The following is a 14,487-nucleotide window of genomic DNA, read 5'->3' as shown; positions in this document are numbered from 1 at the left end:
TATTTAGATGTCTACATAATCTTGTACCTGTCATGTATTTCAATTTTCATAAATATTGTTCGTAATGCTACATTAGCGAATTCTACAGCTTGGTCATCCAATGGAATAATTATGAATTACCGTATACAGTCTAGGTTATTTCTTCTGTGACATGAGATGCTAAAGTATCCCAATACACAAAGTACCTCTTTTCTAAAGTGTTGCAAGTTACTAAAATGACATGCCTATACAAATATTTACAAGATCTAAACTGACAAGATTTAGATTAATGAGTAGGCATACAGCCTTTAGGTGCAGAGCGTAACAAAGAGGTCATTCAGCTGCACCCATCCAAAAGCACAGCGATCTCGTAACTTCTGAGCAGCAATAGCCGCTGAGTCAACTAGGGGTCTGATTCTAATAAGCTCCTTTTCAAAGGGTGGTCTTGCAGCACCGTCAATCTGCAGGTTCTCAAGTAAATGAGTAAACTCAGTTCAAACTTTAAAGAGCAGAAAGAAGAACAGTAATCAAAGGACATACCTTCTCAATGCAACGAACAGTATCCAGTATATGGCAGAAATACGTGAGCTGTTTATATAAATCTACTTCTGAATACTGTTGATAAAGATTAATGCATTAGTGAGAGTCAGAAAGTTGTATCTGATATTTTAGTTCACAGTACAAGACTGGTTAATACCTTTCTTACTAGACGGCCATTACATCGAGGGTAGTTTGGACAAACAGTTCCCCTCTCAGAATCACCTATCACCCGCAAGTTTAAGCTACGAGTTGTATACTTGCAAGTTTCATCATCACACTACAAAAAACAATACTTCAGATAGATCACAAAACCTTTTATTCCATATAGAGAAATAACCTAGAGGTGTATTTACCGTCATTAAACCCCTGTAGTATTTTGAGATGAACCCATCTGCTTGCCTCTTCACCTGGAAATGTCAGAAGATCATTTCAATAACAATAAAGTTTTGCGCGCACAAAAACACTCTTTGAAAATTACAAATGTTAAGTTACGCTAGAAAGTTCGAGCCACCTGATTGGCAATCATTGCTGGAGATATTTGACCAACATCCCCTTCCTCTGGACACTTGGGGCAGCGCAACCTGTGGCAGAATTTGCTAGTAGATTTTTCTGGCTGTGCTTCATTGGGCTTTTCTGCGACAGATTTACATAGGGAACTAAAGATGCTTGGGCAGTCAAAAGAGCCAGAACAGCTAGGGCAAGACAATATTAAAGGTTCACAGTCCTGGTATCTGCAGAAGACATCAATACACAATCAATTTACTGACCATACAACTAATTTACTAATCCATCAGATCAGTAATATATTACTCTAGAAAGAAAGTTGATTAATGGTCTCAATGAAGTCCTGAGTAATTGATGTTGAGGTAACAATGGAACTACATGCTCAAACAGTACCATAAGTGAATTTTACTGCTATTTCAAAAACAATAGTTCAACAACAGCCTTTGATTTCAATCAACTTTGAAACAATGGATTAAAAAAACCTCATATTCATGGAAAGTCTTAACAAATATTCAGCATTATTAAAACTAAAAATAGAGGCCAAGTGACTACAATTGAATACCTGTCTTCATCATCAACAGAACTCAAAAGTGAGCTTGAAGGATCATTGCCGGTGCTGAGGTCAGATTTACTTTGAAACTGAACACATAAATTGAAAGTCAGTAACATAAAGCAAATAAGGGCATTGTATTATAGCAGCATAAGCAATTAGCAGTCTACGTCAACTATTACCTTGGCTGAATCAAGCCCCAGGCAGTCAGCCAGACGTGCAGGGTCTGTACCCTGGATGGATGCACATAAACGTGAAACCACTGGATGAATCTGCAAAGACAAACTCGACGCTTCAAATCTGATGAAGACTGAAAAGACAATGTTTTTCATTGAGGTGAAAAAATCAAAAAGAAACCTGTTGGGACAAGTAATAATTGATGTCGATCATCCATGTCAAATTTTCTGTTTTCAATTCATCAGGATGTCTAGCTCGCTGAGCAATACCACCAGATGTTCCTGAAGTAGTACCCTGTCAAAACAAAGATACAGATGCAATTAGCTGGCATCCATAGTGTACTAAAGCCCAAAGCGCTTAATGTTCTTCAATTTAGTAAAAAATGTAAGTTAAACAAACCTGCTCACAGCATATAATATATGGAACTGTGTCCCCTGAGGAACAACCAGCAGTATAACCATTATGTTTCAATCTCAGTGCCACCTATTAAAACATAAGCAGTCAGGATTGCAATAATATTCCATAAATTGTACATATATATTTCATCATTAAAGGAAAGACATAGCTGAGCTAGAGATGTCAACAATAATCACCTGAACATGTGGTTGATTTTTTGCATCAGGATAAGCTTCAGGTTGTTTGGTCAATGACTTTGTGATTATATATTTTTCAAGAGGTACTTCTCCTTTCCTCATTTCCTCTTGCACCTGTTGGGACCCAGAAGACATTAGATTTTCACTGAAATATCCAAGAGCCATTCGTACTTGACTACTTATTGTTTTCCTGTTTATTGTCATATTGACAAAGGACCTAATATTACAGAACTCTAGAACCTAACTTGAATCTCCATTAATTTGAGAGGAATAGAACTACTGAGTTTTCTAAAGTAAACATTGAATTTCTGCAGCCTTTATCATTAGAGAGATAAATATTATGTCAGTGCAGCAGTGAATCTGGAAGATCAATTTCTAATTTTCTATTTTCGTTAATTCATCACTGGCCAACAAAAATTTAGGTCTTTCTATTACCTTCATAAGATAACTATGTATCGACTCCACAACATCCTCACAGGATCTGCAAGGAAAAGCATAATTTAGGCTGATATCTTAAAACTATATAAAGGTGCAATCACTTTGTTTTTTGCTATTAGAATTAAATAATATCAAAAATCAGAAGGGGAAAAAAAATTAAAGGAATCATTAAGATAGAAGCACAACTATACCCTCCAGAAAGTATCTGACTCAAGCAGTAGTCCCCAACTTCCTTTGATAACAAGCTCCAATCACGACGTACCATATCAAGGCCCTTCCGTTCAATTACCTATAACAAACATTAAATTTTAGTATTTTACTTTGCATACTGGAACGGCCTCACTTCATATTTTCAAGAAGGTTACTAGAGATACCGCATATGGTTTTCCATCCCTGAATTGCAATTTGACAGCCGCATACTTTTTCTTCTTAAGGAGTAGCATCCTCTTGTACAACCCATCCAGATCAATTTCCAAACACCTATATTTCTTATTAACCTGAAAAAAAAAATAAAAATAAAAAAAAGGGAATACATCAGGCTCAGCAACAAAACTGAAAAGAAGAGTAACAAGCAGGAAGTGGCAGTTCAAAGCAGCACATATTGCTGCCTTTCAGAAGCTCACTTCAGTAGGCATATTTTCCTGTCAGTGCGTATAGATTTTACATAACAAGGGTCCGGGGAAGGAAATGGAAGAGGAAGAGAGGATAAACAAGGGGATGGGAGAGGAGAGGAGCAGAGGAGAGAATAGCACAGGAGAAGAGAGAATGGACTGTTTAGAAAGAGATGAAAATTGAATAGATCCCTCCAATTATTTTTTTTTCTCCCCATCCTAAATTTATATCCAACCAAATGTAATGTATATGTCACTCACTCAAACATACTGTAAAACTGGAATTTGAAACAACACAAAGAAAAGCACTAAAACATATCTCCCATGAAAAGAGTTCAAACAATATGGCTAATCCATTAAATGAATGCTGCAACACATATTCCAACATAAAACAAATAAATCCTGTTCATTATAAGGAATATCAATAAGACTAATTCTTAGAATATTCATGTCACCTCTTGGATGACTTTTCCAGCAATGGCTTTGGCCTTTGCTATATCATCAAGCCCACTATATATCATGATTGAATCTGTATCACCATAGATGACCTGCCAAGGATGAAAACAACCTATCAGATATGACGTGAGACATGAAATATAGACATATAGTGATAGAATTGCTATAAGAATAAAACAATGAGCAAAATTAAAGGTCTTGCCTCCAAGTTCAGCGTGTTCTGCACAAGATCAACAGTACTTTGCAAAATCTCTCTTCCCTACATAGAAATTGTAGCATTGTCAATGGCTATTTAGAGAACATATTGTAAGGCAGCTTCTGCAATACAATTAAAGAGCATCTTACCTGCAATGTTATAAGTTCTGCAAGGGGCTTTGCATAAAATCTTGAGTTTGAAAAACCCAGGCATCCATACATACTGCACAAGATATAATGCAGAAATAACAAATACATTAATTAATGTGACCAAATAGGAAACTTTTTTTTTAATAAAACTAAATAGGAAACTTAAGATAATGCTTCACAATTTAAAATTAGACTAAAAATAATCAACAAGAAATATCAACCTGTTTGCTGTGAGCTTAAGGGCTTGCTGCTGTATGTCGAACTGTTGGGCCTTGAGGCCAGATGCTGTCTTCAGCCAAGACTTCACCATTCTCCTTCTTTCGACCAAGTTTTTAAGCAACTTTTATAGAAACAAATGACAGAAATATTTATGTTAAAACTGTGTGCAGAGTGGGGAAAAGTCAAGACAAGCTTTTATCTTGTAATGAAAATGTCAAAGTAAGGCACTAAAGACCAAGAGAAGTTTGGGTATTGTGCATCTGTTGGTGGGGTTCAATGTCTACAAAATAATTTTGCACCAAAATTACCGGTAGATTATTATCCATTGTTAAACCATGCCATCATGCAAACCAATAAGGTGTAGAAATTGGAGCTCACTCGCTTCTGGATGTGCAGAGTTTAATTTAATTTGATGTCAAACTTCTAACTGATAAGTCAGCAAGCAAGGCAGGAGTAAGACTAGCAACAGCTACACCATCTCAGTTTCCTGTAGGCCACTAGGTACTTCCAAGGTATAATGCTGAAACAGCATTCCTTCTTATTTAGAGTTAGTTATTCAGGGAAGGAAAAAAAAAACATTCATTACCTATTTGCATAAGCCTTTGATGAAAACAAACTCATATATACATCCTTTGTCCATTACTATGTTAAAAGTTTCTAGTGGTCCATGATTGTATCTGATTTTATTGTAATGTATGGCTACTCAAATTTAAGTATAAAACAAGATCACTTGTTCATTTCTACTATTAAAATGCAACTGTGCAAGCTTTTTCCAAGGTATCTGTTAGTAATGCCTGAAAGTGGGAATTTAATAGCAACTTAACAACAATCAAGATCTCAGCAGTCCGCTCAAGATTTTATAGGTTTAAGTCAAGTGCTTTTCTTTTTGAAAAATAGTGCCATTTAAACTTGTTTAGTTTATTAAAAGTTGATCATTTGCTATGTAGCCTCACAAAAATATTGGATGGATGTTGATCCCACAAGATATATGTTTGCATCAGTGATACAACGTAAATTTATTCTTTGCTGTAATAACCAAGGCATCACCAGGGCCCAATAACTAGTTTAACATCTATAAATATAAGAAATGAAAAGAAAAGAAATAGAAGAGAGACCTTCAATTAATATAGAAAAAAACAATATACCTCGGGTAGCACTCCTGTTTTCTCACAAGATGGTATGCGTGGAACTGAGCCATCAGAGTATCTTTCAACTGTAGTAAAACATATATTGTACTCCTGAAAAATCCAAAAAAGACCCATTTAACAATTTTTCTCATCAGAAAAGTAATATGAGATAGCACTAATGGAGAGATACAAAACCTGAATGATAGAAGGATAAAGACTATTGAAGTCCAAAAGTAACACATATTTGTCATATAAACCTCTTTTGGGATCCAAAACCAATCCACCTGCATAAGCAGGACCTTTCTTGCCCTTCCCATTATCTTCATGCAAAGGCTCATTCTCATTGTTTGATTTATCCATATCTACATCATCACCATTTTCTATTTTACGCTTTGTCAATTTATTTTCCTTTGCATAAGATGAATATTTGTCGGGAACAATATAGTTCTTTTCATGAAATGCATGCAACAGAAGATATTCTACCCGTTGTGCTCTAGCTCCCTGAAAAAAGAAGAATAATACACAATCAGTATATCAAGTGTAAAAAGGACACTCACAATAACAGTGTTTATGAAGTCATCTAAGCACTAACTTGTAGAGTCTTTCCCCAAAGGTTTCCACTGATATTAGTCAACTGACGTGTAAGTGGAAGTATGTTCAAATGGAACATCAGTTCCATAGACAACCATGCATCTGTCTCATTACATTCAATCTGAAAACACAAACCCATGTTAGGCATGAGCATGATTATAAACATGTCACCTTGGAATAAATAGTTCCATAAATTATCACAAATATAATATTTCGTTATTGACAATTTAATTTACATTTTTGGTACTTGGACATGCAATTTTACTCTAAATGAATTTAACCACAAAAAAAGTCTATTCATAGTGAGCAGTACATTTTCTTTGACAAGATTTGCATAATTAATACTCCCGCTGTTTATTTTATTTGGGTGTCCAATCAATGTATAGTAAGATTAAAACAATAAAATTCGTTTGCAAAATACAGAATAATGTGGAAGTGGGTGCACCAATTACTGCAAAATTGAAACTGGATAAATCCCAAAAAAAAACACACATACACAGTATGCGTGCATTGTTAAGATTCAAGACAGCACGAATGAAAGCAAAGACGATCTTAACATACAAGATCCATTAGTGATTCAGTTCTTTGATACATGCTGGAAATCTCTTTTGGTGCAATCTCCTTCCGGTCTTTGTTCAGCTGAGTCTTTGCTAGCTGAGTCAAAGAGTAGCTAACCTACAAAACAAATCCTCAATCGTAAAGTCAAAACACACTAATAATATGTCCTTGTACATGCTGACATCTAGATATTATACCTCCTTTAAAAGATCTCGGGAGCACAGATATGTGTCACACGACAGACGACCAGCAATACAAGACATTATTCCTGGACTTGCTCCTGAACCAAAAATGGTGCTTCCTTTAGTCAACTTAGGCATTGTAGCTCGTTTGAGACGACCTATTTTAGACCACATGCTGCTTGGTAATCTGCATGCCTGCAAGAACAGACATGGCAGCCAGGTTACAACATTATTAATACAGCCTTGAAAATCAGAATGCTTCAGGAAATCAAGACTTCTACATATCCAAATTGGTATCTTTCTGGACACTTTATGCATGAAATTTTAAAATAGTAATGCAAAACTTTTACACTATATTTCTTATCATCAGTCACTTAAAATACATGTACACTCTATTACTTGCCAATTTAGTATACCAATGCAGTAACTAACACCTCCTTCATTTGTGTGCAATACCTTAAACTGACAATTAAATTAGAATGGCAAGGACAATTGTTAGAGATACAATATATTAGAGATATTGAATATATAGCAGATTAACATCAATATATTTTCCAATATCTCTAATATCTCATATTTCTAACGGAATTCCATAATTTCCATCATCACATTCACATTTAGCAATAATCTTTCAGTGCACCTACATTTTCTAATTTAATATAGGTGATAAAGAAAATTTTAAAACAGGCACCTATTTTGTCAATCCTAAAAAACATGGCCATCAAGATGCTTTACTAGTCTCAAAAAACCCTTGTAAAAAACATGCATATCTAATCCACAAAATTGGGAAGAATAATTAGTCCTCGAGTCAAAGAGCTTGACATCAATCACACAAGATCCTCAAAAAAACATAACTTAAGCTAGTTATAAGGCATTTCCCTCAATGATTCGATGATTTGTTTCCTTACAATAGTTCCAAATACACCATTTGTTTGTAAAACTTCTACTCTTACCAAGTGGATGAAACAGAATTACTCTCCATCTAGGTACACAACCTAATACTCAACAGACCTAGCTTCGAAGTACATGATATCATAACCAACACCACTGCTATGGCGAGGTAAAAATCCTCCAAAAAAAACCAGTAGCCTGAATGAAAATAATGTCATATGGGTATCTGCTACTGTACTCACTTCCTTCAAAAAAAAAACAAAATCTGCTACTGAACTCACCTGAGCTCTATGAAGGAGAACATCTAGATCAAATCCAGAAATATTATGGCCCACAAGAAAATCACTGTCCAATTTGTACATTTCAGTCATCAGACAGCTCAACAAAGCTCTTTCGCTGTGAGATATAACAAAATTAACAAATTAGACACGTTTGGAGATTAGCAACAGCAGATATTATCAAACTTTAACAAGATATAAGTTCAAAAGGAGACATACCTGGTTTCCAAAACAAGTATGGTGCTTCCGGCCTTTGTATTCTTTTCTGCAACTTCTTTTTGGAATTTCATTGGCCAGATATCTCCACCAAGCTTCCTCACAACAGTAAAATGATTAAGCACACCAGGTCTCTTCCACTCCGAAGCCAGCATAGGAGTGTCAATCTGGAGATCAAAAGAGAGCTTAGTGAAGCATTCTGATGACTACAACAGAGACTTGACTATATGTTCTTTCAAAAGAAAAATGTCATCCAATAGACTGCATATTGCAAGTTGAAAGTAAGATTGAGTCTCAGACAAACAATTCCTACCTCTTGATTCCTCCAATTACTTTCCTACTCTTGTTAGTTAAATTTTATAAGAACATGAAAAACTTAATTATTGTCTTTGTAAACTGAGTTAATTAATTCATGTGAGAGTAGCTTCTTGAGATCCTTCCTTTTCCCCCCACAAGGTGGATTACATAAAGGGTTCTGGTTTGAGCTTCTAATATGGACCTATTGAGAATTGAGGAATATTTCAATGAAGAGACACAATTAATTTGAAAGAACAAGGAGCTAAATCATTTATGCTGGTTTGGCTAACAGCATATCTAGCTTAGGGCGTGACTAACATCTAGAAAAATTGAAAGCAAAAAAAAAAATGTATAGAGGGGACAAAAGATAAGAAAAGGAAGAGATAACAGTACTATAAAACTCCTGCCCATAAATAAAAACCATCTCAAGCATACCTTTGCTTTACTACATGAGATAATAGATGCTGAAACAATTTCATTCACATTTTGTTTCTCATTGATAATTGTTTTCAAACTGATTGCTGTTACAATCACCGGAGGAATCACTGCAGTGTTCTTGGTGGAAGCTGACTCTTTGATGTCCTCTGGACATTCAATAGCTATCTCAAATTTGCACCAGCTCACCTGCCCAAAATCACCTCTTAGATATTGAACCCATGTATACACATGTTAACATCGAAATGTACAGAGTTGCAAATCTCACCCGTTGATGAGAAGGACGGCTACTGAATTTAGACACTGACAACCATGATGGTCCTTTTATCTTCCTCTTGACAAGAAAGAGTTCCAGAGCACTGCCAATGAGTTATCATTCCACAATTACTTGCATATAACTTTAGAAAGAAATCCACCTCATATTAAAGGTTTTTAAAAAAAGAAACAAAAAAAAAAAAAGAAACAAATCATCAGATTAAGGATAATAACTTGGACAAGACTATCAATGATGGTGACTAGATTAGCTATGATCATCAAGTACCAACTAACAGATTTAAGCCAAGGGAATTATAAGAGTTTCTCACATATTGCATGTAGAATTGTATATGGATCAATAAATCTTTAATCTAAGGAGCTCATTTCAATTCTCATGTGTGAGAGATGGCAACTTTCACTGGGTAACAGGTATTAAAGAGCCACAAAAATTTTAAAAGCACGCCAGCACCATTATAGTCAGCCTCATGTAGCAATAAACTTGGGATACAATATATTTTCATGAAATCCATTAGAAAAACTATCAACACTAGAATTACTTCCAGATGAGCAGTGTGTAAGCACTGCAAAGCTAAACAAGCAACAACTATCCATAACAAACAAAAGAGTTAAGGAATAGGGACAACCGGACAAGCATTGAGCTCAGCGTAATAAAATTCTTTACAATCCACATTGTAAGACATCGTGCAGTAAAATTTCTCATAGAAGATGGCAATGTTTATTCAAACACAATGAAGTCTAAATCAATAATGGGGGATCATGCTACTTGCCTTGAGTTAGACCCTAGCACTGTACAAAAGGTATCTCCCTTAAGATCTGGTTGGAGTGGAGGGTCCTGCAATGCAAGAAAATTCATTAATAAAATCCTACAGATGGAGGAAAGTCAATAAATTGATATAGTATCCAGTTATCCACAAAATTCCTACAGATGGTAGGCTTCAGATTAAGAAATCGGTGCAAATTGTAAATGGGTAAATTGACCGTTTAAAGGCAAGTTGGATGATTCCACTCACCCAATTGGACTCCCGAAGGGTATTAGGATTCATGGTAAACATCTTGGCAATTTTTATTTAAATTTTCCAAAATTGAAGGCTATTATCCACGCTTTTGGAGCAATTTTTGAGGTTCCGGGACCCGATGTCGGAAAGTCTTAAGATGCTAGGGGATACATCCCGGGGTCATATAATGCCGTTTTGGAACCATATATGACAATCATATGTTGTCTTAAATGTCTGAGGTAGGCTTGAGTTTATGAAATCAATGCAAGTTGTAAACATGTAAATTGACCGTTTAAAGGCATATTGGATGGTTTTACCCACCCAAATGGACTCTCGGGGTATATTAGGGTCCATGGTAAGCATCTCGGAAATTTTTATTTCCAAGTCAAAAAAAATGAGAAATTGTCTAAAATTGAAGGCTATAATACACGTTTTCGGGTCAGTTTTTGACATTTTTTCAAAAAATGAACTAAATGTGTGGGATGTTTCCTGGGGTCATATAACAAGGCGTGAAACCATAAAACGCCGATCCTAAAAGATATAATGTTTTTCTAAAGGTAGCTATATTTAGGTCATCGAAAGTCTTAACTTCTGCTAATAAGTGTTTAGGTCTTTACAAAGATATGAGTAATAAAATTAGAAACATAGAGCAGATTACCTTAAATGGATAGTTGATCTCTAGCACATAGTTCTCCCCATGAGGTATGTCAACACGCTCAAATGCATAACTCCTCTATACCAAGTTCCCACAAAGCACATGTAAGCGATTATAAAAATATAAACCAATTCAGTTATGGAAATTGTATGCTCAAAAACAAACATTACAGAAATAAAATGTCGGATAGTTGTTCCACACCTTAACAGGCGCCATGCTAAAAGTTGAAACATTGAGGTTTACTAAATGTTTTGCCATTTCAGCTTTCAAGCCAGATGCCACTTCCTATAGATATGAAAAATAAGACAATTGGCATAAAATATAAGAGAGATAGATGTGAGGCTTAAATTCATAGTACGAGGAGAATTGACTAACATGAAGCTTGGTACAAAGTTCTGCAGCTGTAATCTTCTTGTCAGCGAAATCCTTCTCCAACTTCATGACTTCCTCATTATGAAAAACAGAAGCACTAGGAATAGCATACAAACACCTCTGCATATTCTTTACAACAACACAGCAGCTGTGATATGCATTACCAGCTTTAACCTAGCAAGATTGTATCATATTATATCAATCAGCTATCCAGTAGCACAAACCCATAATTATAAAAGGCAACTTGGAACATTTTATATGATTAACAGCCATCCAAAAAGAACAAATGCATATATTGTTAGATAAATAAAAAGAGAAAACCATACAGTAACTTACTTTACCAAATAGATAGACTGTGCCAGCATTAGTATTATATAACTCCTCATATGCATCCAGTATATAGAAAGGCAATGATCCATCAGTCTCCAAGACAAACTCTGATTTGTCCTCAGATTCTGGAATTGAACTTGTTTTAACAGGCTCACAACCAGCTCCATTTCCTTCTCGGGTGCCATTGATTGCTTGCCATTCAGCTGCTGCACTGAAAGTCTGGACTTTCTCCTCCTTAATCTTCGCATTAAACGAAAAAACTTTCTGACCCTCCTTCAGAGCTGGCTCAATCTTAGCATCAATTGCATTTGACAGTTTCTCTTCCTTTTCACCTCCGCTCACAAAATCACCCTCAAATGGGTTCAATTCATCTGAATTCTCCACCTCTACAACTGATTTATCACCAGTTACCCTGTCTTTTGGAGCTAAATCTGGAGACAAAGGCCTATGATCTTCTTCAACCTTCCCAAGAAAGTCACTAACTACCGGCTTCTCCACCTTCATCTTACCAATCCCATTCACGCCTAACCCTAACCCTAGATTCTTCGATTGAGGTCTTCTCCTGCGTTCCCTATCCCTATCATCTGGAGCAAACTCCGCAATCACATCATCAACAACACTATCACAAGACAGCATCCCTTTCCCTTTCTCCTCATTCCTCTTCTTAAACACCGAAGTAGTGAACATCGAAGAAATCCGTTGCTTCCCCATCAAAGCAGCAGCACTAGAGAGAGCATTAGCAGCAGCAGAAGGCTTCTTCTCCTTATCCTTCTCCACCTTCTCCTTCTTCTTACGCTTCGATTTCTCACCATCCTCACCATCAAATTCTTCATCAGATGAAAAAGGCATTCCAGCTTTAGTCCAATCCTCCTCCTCACCATCATCAATGTAACCATCTCCAACATCACCAACAACAAAATCACTGAACTCCTCTCGACGTTTAGCAACTATAGTCTTGTATTCATCTTCATCGAAAGTGTCATAGATGGGAGCATCCATCTTTATATCATAAGAAGGGCGGTTTTCGCCGTTTCGCATGGCTTTCAGGCGTTCTAGGGCTTGCGCTCTGGCGCTAGCCACGCCATTTGCTCCTCGGCTTCGCCGTCTTCCCGCTATCGTTGGCTGATCATCTTCCTCCATGTCTTTATTGCTCTAAATAAGCTACATAAATTGCACTATTATAAATAATTTGCGATACATACACTTATTTTACTCATTTACGTTTATCTGGAAAAAAACTACGCAGCAATCAATAAATTATCAATCAATATCATACAAACAACTTATTACGACTTACGAAACTACCGCATTCATAATTCTCATGTGAATTTCAACTCTAAAAATAAAAATCTATGTTAATCTCATCAACAACTTCATCCAAAATAAAAAAATAAAAATAAAATTGGAAAACAAGTAGTCCTTTGCAAAATCATAATACGACTAAATTATACACAAATCAACTAATAATAGTAGATTTGTGAGTTATAATTTTGTTTATAATCGTCAATTTTGAGTTGATGATTGAGAGAACGAAATTAGAATTTTAAGATTAAAGCATAACAAAAAAAAAAAAAAAATCGAAGTATGAAGAAGGATTGCAGACTTACAGTCGGTAAAGTGTGAGATGACGGCGGACTTCGGAGTTTCCGGCGAATCAACGGCGAGCTTTGAAGTTTCCGGCGAAACGGCAGGACGGTGATAGAGAGAAAGAGGAGAGAGAAAATGAACAGTGATTTGGTAGGGTGCCCCGCCAAATATTCGGGTTTAGGTTTAGGGGTTTCTGTTCTGATTTTTGGGTTTATAATTTTAAAATGTGTCGAAAATAAAGAATGTTAGGCGGGAACTTTGAGAGTTTTGGCGCCAAACAATTTTTTTTTTAAGATAAGTAGATATAACATGATTATTACTAGAGCTGTTAAAAGTTGACCCGACTCGAAATATCGACTCAAATTCGATTATTAACCGACCCATCTCAAATCGAAAAAATGGTGACCCAAACCCGATCTAAAACCAACCCTAACCCCGAGTTGACCCGAGTATGTGAGACCCGAACCCGAACATGAACTGACCAGAGATGACCCAACCCGAATGTAACTCGTAAATTATTGACCTGAATCGAACCTGACTTGAACCGAAATTGACCCAGACCTGTTTTAACCCGTCAAAACCCGAATTTAACCCGACTTGTTACTAACCTGACCTGAATTTAACCCGACTTGTTCCTAACCCGATCCGAACTTAACCCAACCTGTTACAAACACGACCCGAAATCAACCCGACTTGTTATTGACCTGACCCAAATTCAAACCGAATTGTTATTGACCCGGCCCAAATTTTACCAAACCTATTACTAACCCGACCCCAAAATTCAACCCGTTACTAACCAGACTCGAAATCAACACGACTTGTTATTGACCCGACTTAAATTCAACCCAAATTGCTCCTAACCCGATTTCAAATCACCTTAAATGCAATTTAGACCACCTTATTATTGTTGATCAAAGCATTTTGTCTAGGGAGACCAAGTCGGTCCTGGCCAGCAAAAGAAAAGAGAATCATCCTCAAATTTAAGAGTTAAATATAGTATATATTTGTTTCTTTTTAAATTATAGACTATAGTTCTCTAATATATTTCCATATATATTATAGTCAAAGGAAATAATTATCTTGATAAAAATGATAATTATCCATTTATAGTTAGTTGAACCCGAATATTTACGACAACAAATATTAATCATTAACTTACAAATAATGACTAATTTACCGGTTTACAACTTGTACCGATTTCATCAACTCAAGCCTACCACGAACATTTATTACAACAAATAATGATCATATATTGTTCCAAACAGCATAATATGACCCCGAGATA

The 14,487-nt window shown here is 36.0% G+C and overlaps 1 protein-coding gene across 1 annotated transcript; it reads right to left on the bottom strand.

Annotated features, from left to right (window-relative positions):
• Nucleotides 1-89: 89 nt before the first annotated feature.
• LOC110682319 (DNA polymerase alpha catalytic subunit-like) lies at nt 90-13,535 on the bottom strand. Its single transcript, XM_021858631.1, has 32 exons — nt 13,223-13,535; nt 11,622-12,776; nt 11,289-11,459; nt 11,115-11,198; nt 10,917-10,991; nt 10,031-10,095; nt 9,256-9,346; nt 8,988-9,176; nt 8,259-8,422; nt 8,043-8,157; nt 6,886-7,065; nt 6,692-6,805; nt 6,132-6,251; nt 5,735-6,040; nt 5,558-5,650; nt 4,415-4,533; nt 4,194-4,266; nt 4,051-4,107; nt 3,848-3,940; nt 3,156-3,278; nt 2,973-3,070; nt 2,779-2,824; nt 2,344-2,457; nt 2,150-2,233; nt 1,931-2,044; nt 1,756-1,845; nt 1,586-1,662; nt 1,031-1,250; nt 873-926; nt 677-796; nt 520-594; nt 90-440 (listed from the first exon to the last, which is right to left on the bottom strand). The coding sequence occupies exons 2-32, from the start codon at nt 12,753-12,755 to the stop codon at nt 288-290; spliced, it is 4,611 nt and encodes a 1,536-aa protein (XP_021714323.1). The 5' UTR covers nt 12,756-12,776; nt 13,223-13,535; the 3' UTR covers nt 90-287.
• Between the last annotated feature and the right edge of the window lie 952 nt (nt 13,536-14,487).

Source organism: Chenopodium quinoa, unplaced genomic scaffold (assembly GCF_001683475.1).
Source record: "Chenopodium quinoa cultivar QQ74 unplaced genomic scaffold, ASM168347v1, whole genome shotgun sequence".
Lineage (NCBI taxonomy): Eukaryota > Viridiplantae > Streptophyta > Magnoliopsida > Caryophyllales > Amaranthaceae > Chenopodium > Chenopodium quinoa.
The sequence above is the reverse complement of the archived record's forward strand: the minus strand, read 5'-3'. Positions and strand labels throughout refer to the sequence as shown.

Bases quoted from the DNA above. Each gene is read 5' to 3' on its own strand.
- LOC110682319 (XM_021858631.1), bottom strand. From the start codon at position 12,755: ATGGAGGAAGATGATCAGCCAACGATAGCGGGAAGACGGCGAAGCCGA. The intron at 11,460-11,621 runs GTAAGTTACTGT...CAATCTTGCTAG, and splicing joins CAGTCTATCTATTTGGTAAA to GTTAAAGCTGGTAATGCATA. The intron at 4,267-4,414 runs GTTGATATTTCT...TATCTTGTGCAG, and splicing joins CTTAAGCTCACAGCAAACAG to TATGTATGGATGCCTGGGTT.